The sequence below is a fragment of the Sinocyclocheilus rhinocerous genome, unplaced genomic scaffold (assembly GCF_001515625.1).
Source record: "Sinocyclocheilus rhinocerous isolate Xijiao unplaced genomic scaffold, SAMN03320098_v1.1 scaffold491, whole genome shotgun sequence".
In the NCBI taxonomy this organism is placed as follows: Eukaryota; Metazoa; Chordata; class Actinopteri; order Cypriniformes; family Cyprinidae; genus Sinocyclocheilus; species Sinocyclocheilus rhinocerous.
The window spans coordinates 1,154,568-1,175,209 of NW_015625034.1; the positions used below are offsets into that span (position 1 = coordinate 1,154,568).

At 38.7% G+C, this 20,642-nt stretch overlaps 1 protein-coding gene across 2 annotated transcripts; it reads right to left on the bottom strand.

The window, feature by feature from the left end:
- Positions 1 to 206: 206 nt before the first annotated feature.
- arhgef5 (Rho guanine nucleotide exchange factor (GEF) 5) lies at positions 207 to 19,418 on the bottom strand. Of its 2 annotated transcripts, none has more exons than XM_016563754.1 (15): positions 18,858 to 19,418; positions 15,195 to 17,930; positions 13,116 to 13,164; positions 12,592 to 12,632; positions 9,434 to 9,777; positions 8,091 to 8,251; positions 7,708 to 7,860; positions 7,477 to 7,606; positions 7,172 to 7,246; positions 6,967 to 7,056; positions 6,728 to 6,876; positions 6,446 to 6,589; positions 4,953 to 5,023; positions 4,756 to 4,860; positions 207 to 1,524 (listed from the first exon to the last, which is right to left on the bottom strand). In XM_016563754.1, the coding sequence occupies exons 2-15, from the start codon at positions 17,755 to 17,757 to the stop codon at positions 1,388 to 1,390; spliced, it is 4,212 nt and encodes a 1,403-aa protein (XP_016419240.1). In that variant the 5' UTR covers positions 17,758 to 17,930; positions 18,858 to 19,418; the 3' UTR covers positions 207 to 1,387. The 2 variants fall into 2 exon arrangements, with proteins under 2 accessions (XP_016419240.1, XP_016419232.1); XM_016563746.1 differs by having other exon boundaries at positions 14,787 to 17,930.
- Positions 19,419 to 20,642: the final 1,224 nt, after the last annotated feature.

A 20,642-nucleotide genomic window follows, 5' to 3' on the forward strand; every position in this document is an offset into this window, starting at 1 on the left:
ATGTTAACAAATTGAACCTAATTGTGAAGTGTTACTGTATTTGCATTATCTTGTACTTTTTAATGTCATTTTCCTGTCTGCTACTATTGTTTACGGGTCAGGGCTCAAGTAGATTTCAGTTTCACCTCAGGAACCATCAGGAATATTTCAAGTACAGTTTAGTTGATCACAAAACCATTTTCCACTTTTGTGTTTTTTTAAAATTTATTTCCATATAGCCAAGAAGCTGTTTATATAGTTTGGTCTTTTTTGTCATACTTAAAGAAAGTAATTAAATTAAAGAAATGTTCATTGATTCGTCGTATTGTAAATCACACTAAAGCATTTGATTTCCTACTGAATCCTGTGCCACTTTACTCTTTCATTCCGATTCTTCTTTCTTAAGCTCTTGCTACCTAATGGCCTTCCCATAATTCTTCAAAGTGCACTTGATAAGACTAAAAACCCCATCTGCTAAACCATGAAATGTTCTTTCAGGAAACTAATTATCTGTTTATTTTTAAGGCATATTACAGTTATATGCTAATCAGTTTGAACAGGAATCAGAGATGGAATTACTCCATGAAAAATAATACTTGTAGCTTTTATGTTAAAAACCTATATTATGTACATTGTAGACAACCTTGGGTATTGTACACTTTTTGGTCTTAAAAAGTAGGCATCCGTAATTCTTGATCCTAAATCAAATTTGCACTTTGCTAAAGTCCACTGTTTTTCACAGCTATTAATAATTTGTCCTTTTGCATCTTGTGTCCTAGAGCACACCAACAACTCTTCAAACTGTATTCCCATCAGGCTGCAGTCCGGCAGCATTTATATTCCACGCTGAAGGGGATCTGATGTTTATAAATAACAGAGAACAAGTAGTTTTGGTGCAGTATTCAGCGTTACACGCCGACTTAGATCCAGCTTATGTCTTATGTCCAGCTGTCGTGGTTCCTCAGTGAGACGGCTTGCTCAGATTGAGGACAACAGACTGTAGTCCAAATCTCTGCCCATGAATGACTCCCCACTTCCAAATTTTAAGAAAGTCTTATAGCAACACTATGGAAGCTGCATAGATACTCATTTGGAGCAGGTACTGCATATGGATGCATTTGTGCCATTTGCAAAGTCCGTCAATGTCCATAAGGTATCTAAGAAGTTCAGTTGCTGTAATTCAGCATCTTGCCAGACACTTTTGCAGGGTGTGGAGTAGTACCCTGACATGGGTGAGGCCATCACACCCACATCACCCTTATCAGCTTGAGTGTATACACAAAATAAATAGAAACTTCCCATGAAGTTGAGACACAAATCCTTAAAGTTCTTGAAGGCTTTAAAGTAATACAAAAAAATTGTAATTGAAAAAGTCCACCTGAGAACATTGAAGGCTATACATATTGCTTCACATTGCAGCTGTAGCAATTTTCATGGTGTCCAGCAGATTGCGCTTTCTTGCTTTGTCACTGACTATTGTCTCCAGATGAGAGTCAGGGGCCCAACCACGTTGTCTGTCTGACAGACGAGTTCCTTCCACCCAGCCTGAATAAAAAGGAGAGAATCATAAATGGAATTTTGCACTGAGTTTGTAAAAACATCCATTAGCAATTCTTGAATTCTGCTTGTGACATAACAACGTTAGTATCTACTAGGAACTTGCTTTGTTGACTAGGAACTTGTTGAACTGTTCCTGAGAACAGACATATAGAATATGCTCAGTGGAGTTCATTTATCAGTACTATGAGGACACCTCATTAGTAATACAATCATATACAGTGTGTGGGAAAATATGCCTGTTAACATAAACTGTGGTAACTAGGAATGACCTAGTCATGAAAGAATGGTTATCAGTCTTAAAAATCTCTGTGTGCGCATTGTTAATAATACTGGTCCAAATAAGGAATACAGAGTCTATCCAGGTGCAGCTGGAACAGCCATCCCAAATATTTTTCTTAACCTTGAAAGAGTCACATGAATTTCACATCTGATGACAGAAGAACCCTCTCTAGGGCAAGTGACAAAAGCCTCTTGATTTAGAGCCAAATCCAACTGCTTCTGACTTTCACCATGCATTCTACAACGGTAGAGTCCAATCCTACTCCTGGAGGGCCACCTTCCAGCAGAGATTAGCTCCAGCCCTAATTAAGCACACCAGAACTAGCTAATCTAGGTTTTAAGGATCACAATAAGCTTCCAGGCAGGTGTGTTGGAGCTCATTTTTGCAGTAAGGTGGCCCTCTAGAAGCAAGATTGGACATCCCTGTTCTACAGTGACCTAAATCAGTGCTTCTCAAACCTTTCCTGGGGACCCCAACCACTGCATATTTTGTTTGTCTCCCTTATTTAACGCACCTAATTCAACTCATCAGCTCATTAGTAGATGAGTCCCCAGGACAGGTTTGAAAAGCACTGACCTAGATCTGGGGTTTCCAAATCTGGATCTGGAGAATCCGCAACACTGAACATTTTGTATGTCTCCTTAATCAAACACTCCTGATTCAAGCATATCCTCACCGGAGCTTACGCTACGCCTATGTCATCCGCTGGAACGCCACGCTCTTGTGAACGCGTGCACAACAACAACAACAGTTAGCGGAAGCTAGAGATTACGGTTTATGAAGTTTTAAAGCTGCAGTCCGTAAGTTTTGCCTCTTTGTCGCCATCTCTGTTTGAAACCTGCAATTGCAGTTATTTGTGGAATTATTTTCTTAAACGTGGGTTGTGTGTCGGCACGGCTCCAGCGCGGATGAATCTAATGTTTTGAGGAGTATGTGTGGCTGTCAGTCACCGCACCGGTGTGGATACTGTACTTAGGAATCACAGATTCTTACCTACGTCTAGGAATATATGACCTAAATAAGAATTTTCACCGTATATTGTCATCTAAACAAGTAACAAGTCTGACACTTTTGTTCTGACCAACTGAGGGAAAAGGATTACAATTGCACTACAATGGTGAATAATCTTAACAATCAGTTAGCTTATATCACATCAAACCGTGCAAATTATTATTACTGTTATACTTGTTCTCAAATTGTTCATGTTAACAGTTGGTCTGTATTCAAATTTGAATTGTATGACAATTAGAGATTAGACTGTACAGAAATTGAAATCTACATGTAACGCTAATAGCGTTACATGTAGATTTCAATTTCTGTACAGTCTAATCTCTAATTGTCATACAGTTCAAATTTAATATAAATAAGTTATTTTAATCCAAAAAGCAAATTATTCTTCCTTCGAACTGGTTCTCTTTGAAATACAAATACCAAAAAAAGAATAACTTGTGTAATCCCACGTAGGCTATCTGTAGTCAGATGCACATTTAAAACTGGAATATATTCCAATTTCAGTTGTATTTCATAAACACAATCCTTTATGGATTACAATCCGTGATCAAAATGATAAATGTAATTATTTCAGCTGTGAGAAAGGGCTATAAACGATCCTCCACCTGCAGGATCCTCACATGTGATAGCCTAGTAGCCGGGACAACTTCTTTATGTTTACAGACGTGACGTAATGACGCAGCAGCTTGCTCTAATTTCCTGCAAATTCCTACCAGTACCACTCAAATTAGAAAACATTATTATAAGCTTAACATTGTGAATCGGGCTAAAGTAAGGCAATAGTTTTGAACACTGGCTGGTTATGTACTTGCTCAAAAATTGATTTTGTATCATTTTTAACCAAAAAAAGTTACTGACTGCAGCTTTAAATATGGATATTTTTCTTACACAAATGCTTCGCTTCATGAGGCCTTTATAACCCCCCCCTCCCAATTTTCAATTTTGGGTGAACTATCCCTTAAAATCCCTTCAAATTTAAAAAGAACTCATGTACAAGGGCTCAACTCTTCTCACCATTGCTCACTCTTCAATAGTCTGTTTTTGCTGATCAGGTGAGGTAAGAAGCAATCAACCTTTGCCAATGTTGTGGGGACTAATGGAATCATCTCAAGCGTTATGAAACCATTCTCTAGACTGCAATCTTGAGATCTTTAGTAGTATACCTAGGCCAAAAAAGTCCCTGATGGTCAGACTGGACCCACTGGAGTTTGCTTACCATATACACATGTATGGATGATGTCATGATCTACAGTACATGCGATACAAAACTCACTTCAACTTAAAAAACTTGGGAAGCTATAGGAGGTTCTTGAATCAGGTTGGAATTCCGGGACTATCTCTGTCCTATCCTAGCGTCATATCTCCCTTTTTGTTACACTGCAGATACCAGTACAACACCATCTTGATCTACCCACACAAGTTCTCCAAGAACTCTTTCATTGTATGTTGCATTAACAATGGAGATGAGTCTCACAAGATGGGCGTTAACGGGTTGTTATATTTCTAGTCTACCACATATCCCTTAGATCTCTAGTGAATGTGGGCTTGGTCTAAACTTGGGCTAAACTAGACAAACAATAAATGTACTATAAATAAAGGCCAACATAGTTTCTACTTTATAAGGTGACTACTTGTTTATATTGGTCAGGGTGTTTTTTGTTTAGGCTAACACAACTGAACAAGTTAATTAAGATATGCAGGAGCTCTTGATAATTACAGACAAGTGTGCTGAATCAGAGTTGGATCTGAATTCTGCAGGTAGGTAGATCTCCAGGAACAGGATTGGGCGCCCCTGGGCAAATGTGATTCCTAACATGTGAACAAACCTTGGCTTTCCTGGAAGCAGTGGCAGAGTTCTTAGCACTGTTCTTAACCTTGTGGTTAAAGATCTTTTTCTTGTGTTCATGTGATTAGATTTAACTTACCATCACTACTCTGCTGGTGAACTAACAGAACATCAGCTTTCTCTAAACTTAGCTCATCTGGTTGCTGGGCAACAAATGCTCTGATGCACTGCACTTGTGAAATGTCTGCAAATGGAAAAAGAGAGTATGTTAAATTACTAGCATTAGAATATTTACTTTGACACTGCAGTTTCTTTTAAAGCAGGAAGCGCACATACCCTGAACTGCACTGAAGTCAATCTCAGGATAAGGACGTGAGAGCGCTGATATCCAGCGCAATTTATTGGCTCTGAGAGATGATAGAAAATGAAAGATGGGTACAGGTTAATTTAACGCAATATTCTGCACAACCAGATTGCAAAACACAAGGTTGCTGGACCGAACTGAATTTATGCTGTCCAATATGTGACAAAGTTGCAAATGTGGAAACACTACTACAGCAGAGCTGGGTAGCAACTGATTACATGCAATCTGGATCACGTAATCAGATTTCAAATTAATCACTTGTAATTAGATTAAATTACATTTTTAAAATACTCGTAATCAGACTACAGCTACTTTTTTATGGATTACATGATTACATATTATTTACACAATAGCAATAATTTATTCATAATTTATTGATTCTCCCTAATTCCTTTTTTTCATCTTTTAAATTGTCCTTTTTAAAATAGCCTGCCGCTTATATACACTCAGAAAGTCTTCCAGTTTTGTGGACATTCACACAGAGACCAGTCATTAGTCAGGTGGCTACAAAGCATTTGACCAGGTTTAAGAAGTGTTTCAACGTTGCATCAACTTCTGATGAACACATTAATTTTTATTTGTATTATCACTCAGTCGGTTATTTTAACATGTATTACTTTTTTTTTGTCTTGCAAATGCATTAAAATGCACAAAATCACAACTTTTTTTGTCATCTGTTCCTCTTTCACCTAATATACAGTATTTTTATATAAAGTACCCCTGAGATTTTAAAATAAATATTTTAATAATGAAGTATCACATTTGCATGTTCATGGTTCTCTGACGTTGGCTATAGTTACATGACATGCAGGTAAACAAAATATTTAATTGTTTCAGTAAGTTTTCTATTTTGATTCATTTTAAAATATATAATTTTAATTAATTTAATTAATTATTAGCTTTTCATTGAACTCATAAACCCCCTACAGTTCCTTCACAAACCCAGTTTGGGAAACCGTGGCGTAATATGTTTAATGCACTTCATGTTGTTGATAATAACAAATGGAATATATTTTCTTACTCTTTGTATTTTTTTATCAATATGGTACAATACGGTTAAACATGAAAAATGAGATAGGTCAAAACAAAATTAATCTGAAAGTAATCTAAAAGTTGTCTGATTATATAACCTAAAATGTGTAATTTAATGGATTACGTTACTAACCAAAATTTGTGTCATGTAATTTGGAATCAATAATGGATTACAATTTGTAAGTAATTTACCCAACTCTGCAGTACAGCAGGGGTGTCCAATCCCGCTCCTGGGGGGAAGAGATACTGAAGAGCTAATTCAGGAGTAACTCATATAAACTCTATTGGAAGTTGGCCCTCCAGGAGTAAGACTGGACGTTCCTGCCCTACAGGGATGAGGACTTCACAGGCATGCACACGTGGCAGCCATTGCATGTTTACAAGATAGCATCAGCTTCTCTCTCATAATAGACATACACAATGACATACTTACTGGGTATCTGTCCGCAAGAGCAGGGCCTTTTGTGGCATGTGCAGATGGAACAGGTTTTTTTGTAAGGAATGCAGTTTAAACCTGCAGTTCTCAACCCGCAGCTCTGACACAGGTGCATGATCGATAACTGTAAACCTACCCCCTCTGCAAACAGGAAGTTAAGCGGTAATTGCACCATAAAACATAAGATATCATTTGCATTAAACATGAAAAGCCTGATTTCACTTCTCAAAGACTAAGAATGACAATTGAAGTATGGATGTTAAAGAAAGCCAAACGTACTCTTTCCGCAAAGAGACCAGGAGATAGTCATTGAAAAGATGCATATAAACATTTCTCTCTTCTTCCCTGTCTTTCAGAGAAAAGTCTCTCAGTTCAGTCACAGGTCCCTCTCGTACCAGTCTGCGGGACTGACTGATCAATGGAAGAGTCTAAGAGACACAAAATAAGTCATTGTACATTCTAAATATTATTCAGATGGCATACAGTACAAATTAGGTTCCCAAACATGTCATGCTCACCCTGCACTCAAAGTCAACTTTGGCATTGAGGGTCACAAGTGACTCAATGTTCTTCATTTGAGAGATACTTTCATTACCGTCCTGGATCATCTGTTAAGAAGCAAGGAAACATGGGACAGTGGTGAGAAAGAAAACTGATAAGAAATTCCAATGCGGAGATGTGGGTGACATAACTACATTGTTCCAAGTACATAAAGAGTCTCACCTTCTCAAGTAGTTTCATGGCCTTAATGGCCTGTGCTTCATCCTTGGTTTTCGGGGCAGTTCTCTTTACAATATTCTACCAACAAAGACAAGAGAAAAGAGGGCATTTAGAAATGCAGCATGTCATATTCTTTGTGACAGGAGATGGATGGCATCTAATATCATGTTAATATAGCATAGACGAAGAAGGCAGGGGAAAGCACGTGCTCCTAGCAAGCATGAGTCATGGCATTTCCTGCAAAGTTAGGGAATGTGTCATAAAAAAATGTGAGAGGCAGAATTAAACAGGACCGAGGAAGACAGTACCTGCACAAGCAATTTGAGGCGTGTGATTCTTTGAAATGGCAAAATGAGGAAAGAACGTAGAGGCAGTCGTTGACAAACCGGGTTACGCTCCAACTTTTCCACAACTCTACGGAATTCATGACTCTCGTCCCTATGAGAGATGGTGGAATGAAACCAAAAGAAATCACATGGACAAAAATAAAACGGGAAAAGCACATTTCCCACTTCAGATCAGTGCAAACAAATACTCACATCAATCTTTGATATGTCTTGTCCTGATATGATTGGTTGGTAAGGTATGGCACATACACATTTCTGAATCGTGGACAGAGTTTGATAATGATGTCACAGACGGTAAAGCGCATAATGTCCTTCTCCACTGCTTCTTCCAGCTGAGACAGAAAGCTAAGTGAAAAGAAGCATATATTAGTGATGTAATTCAGATTTCAGAGCAGACGTTTGAGAACTGACTCCAAGATGAATTCATACACATTTAGGGAGTCTGAAAGTTATGTCTTATGATGTCAGCAGCATACATAGTATATGTAGCGATCTAAACCTCTTTAAAACTAACATCCAAAACTAAAATGTATTTATCTTCAGGAATTCTGTTAATTTAATGACATGATTCTAACCTGTGACTGATGGCTCTAACATCATTTAGCCTGGAAAACAGCCAGTTTTTGTCTTGTGAAGACAGGATAACGTTGAGCTGTTTGGACATGACAAAGTTCTCCACTACGATGTCCAAACTGCGGCAGCATGACGCTTCAGAGGTCACGACCTCAAACCTCACCTGAAAAAGACAGAGACTCTTCATGTTGCTATCGTTACTAATAAAAACAAATATCTTTTGAAACACCTATTTTGTTGCAAGATGTTAGTACTGCAATGTACCATGAAATCCTGTTTCTCTCTCAGAGTTAAAAATTAAAGGTAACTGTAACATTATATATAAAAATTATGACTATTTTACACAATTACAATCAGTTACAGTGTTCCTTTATATCTCGAAACAAGCTAAATCTTGCAGTGAGGACTGTTACCTGCAACTGAGACTTTATATTTCTCTCAGTTGTAGTTTTATATCTCACATTGTTACATTATATCTTCCAAATGACTTTTTTATCTCAAAATCTGGCTTTAAATCTTGCATTAATGAATTTGTTTATTTTAACTGTGACTTTATGGTGACTTTTCTCACAATTGCCTATATATTTCACAATTGTGGTTTTATACCTCACAATGTATCTTTACATGTCATTCATAAACATACTTAAAAGTAATGTACAATTACTTCCAACCTCCAAGATCTTTTTTAGTGGATGTATGAGATGTTAGTTCCCCTTAAGATTTATCCCCTCGTTGTTTTATCATTGTGAATTGTTTTGTTGAAAAGTGAGCTTGAGCTGTTTTATTTAAAATAAATGGCACTTGGTTTGAAATGTTATTATTTAGTACAATGACATTCACTGTTACTGCTTTTCCACCGGGGCTGGTGCCCGGAGCCAGAGCCCAAATGGGAACCAGGCTGCGGTTTTCCACTCAAAAAAGTCCTGGGCTGGTGCCCAGATCCCGGTTCCGAACCAGCCCCGAAACCTGGCTGGTCTCGAACAAGGGAAGTTATAACGTCAGTAGGCGGAGCTTCCACTACAGACTACAGTTTGAAAGACGCCATTTTTAAAAGCCAATGGAGTTCAAATAAATTAACAACATAAACAGCAACAATTAAACATGTCAGTTCAGCAGTGGTCATCAGAACAGATCAACGCTCTCCTTCTGCAAGAGATAACAAGCGATTCTGGTCACATGTTGGTGACGTAGAGGGTTCTGCTCCCTGCCAGTGAAAACGCGAGCCGGTTCTGAACGAGTGCCACTCTCAGCCGAGCATCAGCTCCAGCTCTGGCACCAGCCCCAGTAGAAAAGCGGTATGTGTTGTATGCAATGTATAGTTGGGGACACTGAATAATAATTCTACCTCCTGCAGACGCCTCTCATCCTCAGTAAGTTCCTCCAAATCTGGGCTTTTCCTCACTCCGGGGAGATCCTGCCACAGTGTGGTTGAGGAAGCAGAGATGGACAGGCGAGGGGACGGGGGTCTGTTTATAGATTGCTGAGGCACATTAAGACTTTTAAAGGGGTTGGTTTTGGACAGAGTGTGGGGGTGTAGGAGGACCTGAGGGAGAGGCGGGAGAGGTCTGCTTGATAGCTTAGGGGAATGATTTGGAGAGGAAGATGCACTTATTGATAGAGAATCAGAATGAGACAGCAGGATCTCTCTGTTCTGGACCACCTCACTGTATTCCTGATACAACTGAGAGTCTGCAAGAGAAAGAGAAAGAGAGATCATCGATATGGTTCTAGAGCTGTGCTTCTCAGTTGGACCCAGATTTGACTATGGATAAGAGGAACCAAATTTTTTGTCACACAAAAGTAAACAAATGTCCTTGAAATCAAGCAATTGCATTAATTCATATTAGCATTAACTACGCAACCAATAATTTGCACAAAACACATTGAGGTTGGCAGAAACCAACCATGTTTACCCTCACTGAAAGTGATCCCGTATTTAAAGAAGCCGTTATTCTGTTAATTTAATGACATGAGTCTAACCTGTGACAGGTGGCTCTAACATCATTTAGCCTGGAAAACAGCCAGTTTTTGTCTTGTGAAGACAGGATAACGTTGAGCTGTTTGGACATGACAAAGTTCTCCACTACGATGTCCAAACTGCGGCAGCATGACGCTTCAGAGGTCACGACCTCAAACCTCACCTGAAAAAGACAGAGACTCTTCATGTTGCTATCGTTACTAATAAAAACAAATATCTTTTGAAACACCTATTTTGTTGCAAGATGTTAGTACTGCAATGTACCATGAAATCCTGTTTCTCTCTCAGAGTTAAAAATTAAAGGTAACTGTAACATTATATATAAAAATTATGACTATTTTACACAATTACAATCAGTTACAGTGTTCCTTTATATCTCGAAACAAGCTAAATCTTGCAGTGAGGACTGTTACCTGCAACTGAGACTTTATATTTCTCTCAGTTGGGGTTTTATATGTTACTCTGTTACATTATGTCTTTTTTATCACAAAATGTGATTTAAATCTTGCATTTGTGAATTTGTTTCTTTTAATTGTTTCCATTTACTTTAGTCTCATATTCTTATAATTGCATATGTATTTCCCAATTGTGGTATTATATCTTGCAATGTGACTTTACAACTTATTGGAAAACCTTCTTACACAATTACCCGAATGTGTACAGTAAATACAGCCATAATGCAATAATGCGTACTGTAAAAACAGTGGACACTTAAGCCAAACTTAAAAATGTCATTTCATTTAATAACAAAATATCAAAGTGGATTCAACGTACTTTTCTGTTAACAAGTGTTAGACCTTTTCTAACTTCACTTTTCACATTTTGACAATTACTTCCAACCACCAAGATCCTTTTTAGTAAATGTACGATATGTTAGTTCCCCTCAAGTTAGTTAATAGTTTTATCCTTGTGAAGTGTTTTGTTGCAAAGTGAGCTTGAGCTGTTTTTCTTTCAAATAAATCACACTTGGTTTGGAATGTTATTATCTAGTACATGACATGTATCATACATTTTTAAGTTTATGACTTGAGCCACTTTTAATGTTTAGTAGGGGATACTGATCTAATAATTCTACCTCCTGCAGGCGTCTCTCATCCTCAGTAAGTTCCTCCAACTCTAGGCTGCTCCTCACTCCGGGGAGATCCTGCCACAGTGTGGGTGAGGAAGCAGAGATAGACAGGCGAGGGGACGGGGGTCTGTTTATGGATTGCTGAGGCACATTCAGACTTTTAAAGAAGTTGGTTTTGGACAGAGTGTGAGGGTATTGGAGGACTTGAGGGAGAGGTGGGAGAGGTCTGCGTGATAACTTAGGGGAATGATTTGGAGAGGAAGATGAACTTATTGATAGAGAATCAGAATGAGACAGCAGAATCTCTCTGTTCTGGACCACCTCACTGTACTCCTGATACAACTGAGAGTCTGCAAGAGAAAGAGAAATCACTGATATGGTTCTAGAGCTGTGCTTCTCAATTGGACCCAGATTTTACATTGGATACAAGGAACCAAAATTGTTTATCACAAAAAAATAAACGCATGTCCTTGAAATCAAGCACTGACATTAATATTAGCAGGAGGAACTACATAAGCAAACAATAATTTGTATAAAACACTTTGTGGTTGGCAGAAACCAACCATATTTACTCTCACCGCACGTGATCCCGTATTTAATGTAGCCTGGGTCATATTTTCTTTTACCTTTATGGTTTGTTCATGGTTTTTAAGAATAAGTGCATGGCATGCAACTTCTCTATGCTGTTATCTGCCTAATTTGGCTAGATTTTAAGTTTGCTTAAAAACCAACAAATACTTATGAGAAGTAACTATGCATAACTTGTTTAATTGCATTTAGATTTAGCATTGTTTTTTTTTTCTGTTGTCCACGACCCTCATCAGAACACAAAGAAAATGAATGCTAAATGCATATAATCATACCTTATACATTTATATAAATGAATTTGTTAGATACAGCAAAAAGAGCAGAAAAAAGGCTAAACCTGTCTATGATCCACCAGGTCAGACAGAGATCAAGTCAGAATGACATAGAAAGCAAAAAAGCACAGCAGGTAAGTGATTGAACAGGGCAAAAAAACATGCACAAGCAGGAACATCCACGAAAGCGTTTTTAATACTAAGTGAGAATTTGCAACTGTTTATCTGCAGTTCCAAGTGATGTGCAAGCACAAACCTGTTCTTTGCCTGGAGGACTAGCAAAGTAAGCATAGTCAGGAATGACAAAACTTTCCCTGCTCTCAACATCTGAACTGTAACCACCCATGTATTTCCTATATTTTACAGCCAGTTACAATCATATTATGTACACTACCATGTATACATAAGGGTGTGTGTGAAATTGGGATTTGTATGACTGGGAATGGTATGTGTCTTAGTAATGTTTTAATGGATTTTGAAGACGTAAAACAGAAATATTTATTTGTAATCTGTTAGAGCAAAGTTCCTATAGTCTTTGGTTATATAGCCATGTCCATGTAAAGATCAAGACAGATAAAGACAATACAACGACTTACTAAAGAATTTCGAATTCCTCTTTCTTGTCCTCCCAAGTTTCCTAAAAGTAAGAAAAAGAGAGAGAGAAACAGCAAAGGACATCTGTGATATAATGGTCATTTGTAAGATTGTAAGATTGATATTGTTCAATTTTCAACTGAACAATATTAGATGTCCAAAAAATGCATGAATTTAGATATTAGCACATTATAAATGGGAATCATAGAGCATAAATTGAGCTGTCTAATATGTCATTTGAACCAGTGTGCCTGCAGTATCATAGTTTTCAGTTAAGGACACCATTGAAGAAATGTACTATTCATAGTCAGCCTCATTCCTCCAAAAATATCTACCCACCTGCTCTATGTAAAATAAGAGCAGCTTTTATTAAGCTTGGCAGACACACCTGGAGTTGTCATCTCATGTAAGTGTACATGATTTAAACATTTATCAAAATTACAATTAACTCCTTTACATGGAAAACATTTTTAATGAGGGACAAAATATGGGAGTGTTTATACATGCAGTATACATGTTCTCCTACCTTAGATCCATTTCACTCCAGGTAAAACATAATTCGTCCTCTTTATCATCTATACAAACCAAAACACAGAGAAATCAGCACACATCACAATGTTGTTTTTTAGCACCTTAAGCTTCCCTTAACCAAGATAAGATCAGAATTTAAGCAGCCTAAATCCAGTAACACTCCATCTCAAGCAAAAGAGATGGGGATGATTCTACATAGCTGTACACAAGCTGTACACATGGGAACTGCCTCAAGCTTTCCAGTGAATAACTGAAAAGATAGACTAGACTGTAAGACCTCTGGGTATGAGCAACTCAATAGCTTTCAAGAAAATGTGGCAATAAATAAAAATAACCCTAATGCAATGAGAAATATGAAGGGGGAAAAAACAGGAACGTGTACTGGGGGAGGACTTGTTATGAATGAATGAGAATGGTTTAGTTTGTGAAACAAAGGAAATCTGGCAGCTCAAAATTCTGTCTCTTCCAAGAAATGCTGCTGTTTAAAGAGTCTTCAGTGGTCATGACTCCAACCCCCACAAGAATCCTCAGGAGCCCTCTGGAGCTTCCAGTCTTTTAAAATGAGACTACCCCCAAAAAAAAAAATGCTGGGGGAATACATTATTAGTTACTCCTGCGGTATGAGAACCTAAAGTCTACTGTTTGTGTGGTTTCAGATTTCTTTAAAGTCCTAAGAATGGGTCTCTTTAATAAAAAAAAAAAACTTTTTTGATTGAAATATTTACTGTCCTATATTACTATAAAAATGTAAATAAACAATTTTAGGACTGTTCAGAATATTATTTATATTTTTCTGTTGGCATTAGATCCATCATTGACTAATTATATATTACCATCATGTAATACCATCATGTAATACATATATATACTAATTATCAATACCATCATGCCTGACCTTCTCTCAGACAAACTCACCCAGCTCTCCGTGCCCACCTCCATCTGTCAGTGGATCACCAGCTTCCTGACAGACAGGCAGCAGCTAGTGAGGCTGGGCAAACTCACATCCAGGACTATCACCATCAGCACTGGCGCTCCCCAGGGATGTGTACTCTCTCTCTCAAATTCCTTGTGTGTGTAAACATACTTGGTAATAAAGCTCTTCTGATTCTGATTCTGATTATGTCTGACCCAGTCAATATGAATGAAAACTGTGAAATCGCTGGGGTGTATCATGCTCTCATTCTTTAAAGTGTCTACACTCACCAGCAATCCATTTGAACATAAAACACCGTTCGGGACCCAATTGTATCAGATTAAAGCGAATAATCGCATATTCATAAACAGTTTTAATGTTATTCCATCGCTGAGGTTATAAATAAGGATCTCACAGTCCCAACATATCTGCCATAAGGCTGTCAGTGAATAGTTTTAACTGCTTATTACTGTTCAAATGTTAGGAACACTCAATTAAATGACAGGAAAATAAACCATTTTAACGCCCATACTGACACTTATTTAGGGGAAGATGACTCATGGATTTCTGTGTTACATTCTTGCGTAAGCACATTTAGCCTCTCTACATGACATTATACCACTGGTATATTCAATTTGATAGAATAGGTTCAACAGACATCTCAAGACACATTTAGATCTCTTCTCACATGAGTGGGAGCAAGTGGGTCACTGAATGTCCAAGTCAGCCTTCTTATGTTAGTCTTCCTCTCACCTGATTTGTTGAATATTCTCGTCCTGCGGTCCCTTCCAACTCCCTCTTCCTCGTTCTCATCCTCTTCCTCTTCTTTGGTTTTCTCCGCTGACTTTCGAAACCCTCGCCTCCTCGTGCGAGCCTCATTCCCCAAATCTCGAAAACTACTAGAGCTTAGAACAACTTCCTCTTTACTCTCTTTCTTCTTAGATACTTCTTCTACCTTCCCCTCTGCCTCTCCTTCTGAGGAAACCGTGTGCTGGTTAGAATTAGGATCCAGCCAGTCACGGTTCTCATTCAACTCTCTCTCCATCCCACCCTGTTGTTCTTCTCCTCCCTCTATTATTTCTGCCTCTTTCCTTGATTTGTCCATTTCTCTCTCACCCTCTGTTTGTGTGTTGGTTTGCGTGTCTATGTGTGTCACACTACCTCTTGCATTTTCTGTGTCCACCGACTTTGGACCCAGGATCTCTCTCACCACGTTCTTGGCCCAACTAAGGTGAGGAGCAGTAGAGCATCGCTTTCGTTCCTCAGATGTGCTCCATGTGTCATCAGAACCAGAATGCTCCACTGGGTCTCCGGTAGGTTCTTTTGCTCCTCTTTGTATTGTTTCTTCACTATGAGTCTCTGTTCCCCCATGACCATTATCCTTGGATGGCCCTGAAGTTTCAGAAGGCTCTGGTAGGAAGAGTTGGGTGTCTTGTTCTGATCGCTCACTGGGAGGAATCATTTGGCCTTCCAGTGATGTTACGCCCTCTGTTGTCTGGTCATTACTCCCTGCTCCCTCCCCTTTGTCCTCATTAGGACAAAGACTGAGGTCAGCCATTGCTCTTTCAATGTCCTGTTCACAGTGTTCAACCTTTTCAAATGCTTCATTTATGCTCATTTCACCTTGAGTGCCCATGTTATGACATGAATGCTGATTGGCTGCCTCTTCAACAGTAGGATGTGCATATGAATTCTCATTGGTTTGTGACGTGGGATGGGTCTGACCAATCACACAAAAGACTCTTAGGGGTCCTTTTGGAGCTTCATTTGCCCCATTTTCTGTGTCCTCTGTAGTTCCTGAGTGTCCAGAGATAGCTTTGGGAACTCCACCTTCCCAGAATTCTTTGCAGTCTTCAAAATCCTCTTCCTCCGCATCATCCCCTCCACTGGAGACTGTTACAAATCCGTCATCTGCTGACATCATTCTGTTCTTCTCTGCTTCCGATTCTCCCTCACTTCCTTCCTCATTCTCCAAGTAGTCATATCTATTATTGCTTCTCTGTTCATCTCTATCATTTTCTTTTAAGTTATCGGCCACATTCTCTCTTTCCATCTGCCACTCTGATTCCATGGCTTCTTTATCATAAGCCATGTCCCCTTCCATCCTCTTCTCCTCCCTTTCTACGTCCACATCCCTCATGAACTCTCCAGCCCTTTCAAGTTCTCTATACTTGTCCTCAAGACATTTGCTCTTGCTTGGTTTCCTTCTCTCAGGCTCTTCTTCATTTCCTGTTGTCATGCTTTCTTTGTATCTTTGGATGTACCTCTCTCTTTCTCTCTCTCTCTCTCCGTCCTCTTTTAAACAAGATTCTTTTCTCTCACTTCGAGGTTCCAGCCACATTTTCCTTATCCTGTTCTTAGGTTTCGTTGTAACTGCTTCCTCAGCAGCAAAGCTTTCACTCTTCTCTTCTTCCCTCGGTGTACTCCTTACTTCCTGCTCTTCCTCTGTTCTTTCCTTCAGTCTCTCTTTATCAATCTCAGATGTGTTTTCTCTGTCTCTGTCCTCAAGGTTCGCTCTCATTGTCCTCTTTTTTTCATTCTCAATATCACTTCCTGAAATCAGCTCTCCACTATTCTCCATCTTACTTCTCCCTGTCTCGTTGTACTCTTTCCTCCGCCTCTCCCTCTCTTCAATCTCTCTTTCAGAATACCTATCCCTATCTCTTATCCTTTCTCCATCCCTATACCTACCTCTTTCAGTTGTGTATAAGTAAGCATCTCTGTCCATTCTTTTGTCTTTGGAGTCTCTCGTTCTATCTCTTGGTTTATCAGTCTCTTTGAGTCGTTCTGAATTTTCTACTTTTGGATCATGGTAACCCGTCTCTCGGTAATCTCTTCCTCTTACTGCCTTGTCTCGCCATCTTTCGGCTTCTCTCTCTCTACGTCTCTCTCTTTCTCTAACTCTGTCTGCCCTTCGCCCTGCATCACCGTCTCCTTCACTCTTGTAGAGTTTGTGTCTATGTGTAGCATCTTCTTCTCTCTTCCTTTCCTTACCCCTGTCTCCATCACTGTCTCCTTCGCTTTTTGTATCTCTTTTCCTAGATCTCTCTCCCTCTCTCTGTCTATCAGTCCTCCTTTCCCTGTCTGAAAAGCTCTCCGTCTCTCTTTCCATGAGCCGAGGATAATATCTGCCCTCTCTGTCTCTTTGTCTATGTCTTTCTCTGTCTCTGTCTGTCTCTCTTTCCCTCATGCCTGAAAGGTCATTGACCCCTGGATAACTTTCTCTCCTTCTATCTCTCATTCCTGAGTCAAACTCCCTGTCTCGTTCCCTCTGTCTATCTGGCTCCTCCTTTACAGGCCTTCTCATTTCATTTCTCCTCAGCTCCTCCCTGTTTCTTGCAATTTCTCTTTCACTCCGCATGTCCATGTCTCTGTATCTCCTCCTTTCCTTTTCTCTTTCATTTTCATACAGTATGTCCTTCGGTCTTCCCATGTGACGCTCTCTTTCATAGTCTGGAAGTGGTATCCTTCTGTCTCTCACTCTGTTTGGTTTTGTCATCTTTGGAAAAGTGTCCCCTTTTCTCCTCTCATTGTATCGATCTCCATACTCAGCCTGCTCTGACACTGATGAGCTTCCATTTGCACATCGATCTCCATTTCTCTGCCTCTCTCTTTCTCTCCAGTCAATCTCTCCATCTCTTCTTCGGGTTGCAAGAAATCTCTCCCTGTCCCTAATCCCATCACACGTGTCTGGCTCCATTTCTTTTTCTCTTGTTTTGTCCATCTTTCGGTGAGTCTCTTCTTCACCCAGGTCACCTTTGCCAATTAGCTCAAGGACTCAGGTCACAGTTTGCACTTGATCGACAACCTGTCTAGTGCACCTTAAGAGGACTGTATCTGCACAGTGTCTTGGATGGCCCAATTAATTTGACTGGTTTCCATTGCAACATAGAGAACCTATAAGGAAAGTCAAAATTCAATCAATAAAGTCAATAAATCAATCAACCATATAAAATTCATATTCAAAAGAGGAAAACATTCAAACATACTCTTGGAAATCTTTAAAACTTTGGAGTATCTTGTTGAAACATGTCAGGTATATGCCTTGGCAGCTTAAACAGTTACTTAAACTTTTTTTTTTTAAGTGTCAAGTTGAATGTCTAACATTAATTAAGTTGGCAGATGCTTATCTGAAGTGACTTGAATGGATTCAAAGTATGAATTTTATCAGATTTTTATTCCCAGACAGCTGAAGCCACGACCTTGGTGTTTCTTGCACTATACTCCACCAGATAAGTAACAGCAACGCAACAGATATACTGTTCTTGTCAAACAAGTCACTTCAAATCAGTCTAATATACTGTTAGTATGCATAACACACATTGCCATTTATATTTTTTATTTATATACTACTCTTAACACTACTGCAAATCAATTCAACTAATAAGAACTCATAAGATACATTATATATACAGTTGATATATAGCCTGTCTGTCAGTTCAGCAAAATAAAAAGTTCAGTAATTTACAAAGAATGCAGTTCAACCAACCAATGCCCTATGCTATTCTTGTATCTTGTTCAGAGGCATTTCAAGTAATTCATGCCTATGAAGAGCCGAAGCACTATTTAAGAGAGGTTGAAGGAGCAAGTCTTCGACATAGCTGACTCATGTCAAGATGTAATGAATTATCATGATGCACAACAAATTAACATTAACAGATTCATAAGAAAATGACTGTGGTGAACAGAATAAACAGAGTAATATTCTCAATGCAGTATTTGCCTGCGATGTGGACAAGTTTGTTTACAAGAACTGTTTGGTTTACTAAAGTTACAACAAAAAGGAAAAAATGAAAAGTTTTGGGAATAATGCAGAGGACTCACCTGAGAAGTGTCTTGGGGGACGCTTCTCTGTCTCTCTCCAACTTTTCCTTTGCTTTCTTGACAAAGTGAAGCTAGCAGGAATTGCACAACTCACAGACATTCCACATATCAGTGTTTGCCCATTGAGAGAACCAAAGTTGAGTGTGAAAAATGCTCTATTGAAAACTCTGATTTAATTATCCAGCCTGCCTCTGTCCTACTTAATGTGTTCACATAAGCAAAAATAGGTTTGAACAAAGTAAAAAGATTCTCAGTGTTCCTCCCTCTCTTTCTTTCTGTTTCTCTCTCGTCCCCTCCTCCCGCCCTTCTCAAATTCCCAAACAAGTTTGAACAGATTGACACTTATCTTCCTCCCCTCCTTCTGTTTTCCTTATACTTCCCCCCTCCAGCACTGTCTTAAAGAGGAGCCCAAGAAGTAACCTTCAAGCTTGCACGCAGCTTTTCTTCACTTCTCATAAACTCAATAGAGTCACAGTGATTGCGCTACAGCCTGTTCCAGTAATTCAGCCTTTCACTCACCTCACCCTCACTGGCACTGCATGCTTCTCTCTTACAGAAACAGGAAGTGCTCACATGTGTGATGTGATTGGTGGGGTTGAAGATGCTGGGTGTGACTGTTCTCTCAGGTAAAGACATGAGAAAGAGGGACAGCAAAGGGGGAGGAGCGAACATGTATGAGTGTGTCCATACACAGTAATGTCGTCTGCAGCTTATGTAACACAAAAGTTCTCAGAAAAAGCTGTAAAAGACAGTGGAGCACAGATGACACATTTGCACATTAGGAAAGATAAACTGGAAAACACACTGAACAATGATGCATGTTTTTAAACTTTATAAATCTGCTCTTTTAGACATTTTTTTTCTTTTTGTACAAAGCCTTTCCAAGTTTAGTTTTGTGCATTTTAGTATAAACTTTTAGTTTAAAATCAAAATATTTTTAAGTGATGAGTAAGCAATACTGGTTGTAGATTTTTAAATATGAAGCATTTTCTTTGTAATCCAAAATGCTTGCGTTTAATTGATCATTTTCTAAAGTGTCTGTTGTTATAAATAGCCAAGTTTCCTGTCCTCATATTGAACCATCTGAACAAACTTAACTACAGAGTGTGCTGTTATCTGAACGCAAACAAGTATAACATAATAATCTAAACAACACTGACACAATCAATGAAATCTTCTGGACAAAGGTTAGGAGAAATGATCAATCATCCACAAGCATGTTCTAATGTATGACAGGAAGACTGCAATATTCAGGAAGACTGCAGTAAACTAATCAGGTATTTCAAATGTAATTACAAAGATAGAGGATTTCCTGAAATCCTAAAAGGAGAAAAGAAGTGCTAGCAGCATGGCCTTGGTTAGTTAGCTAACTAGTAGCCTATCACAAAACCTCACCGCAAGAGAACATATATAAAACATATTGGCATATAATATCAAAACACATCTTACAAAAACTAGTGCACTTAAATTAGCCTATTTTGTTATTAATACAAAGCTGATGTAAGAACTGGCTGAATTAACATTGTCGCTTCATGTGACTACCAGTATTTAAACCAAACTCTGCTGGAGACTGAAAAACAGTTGTCATTTTCCAATAAATATGCACAAATTAGGGCCTAGACCCCTTACAAACGGTTTGTTGTCTTGTCTTTTTCAACAGTTTGCCAGTGAAAATAGGTGCTTAACCTGAACTGTTGATCATCAACTTCAGGATGTCAAACATCATTTTAGTAAAACAAAACTTTGTCAAATCTCTTGATCTCAAATATCTAGAAATGAACAATA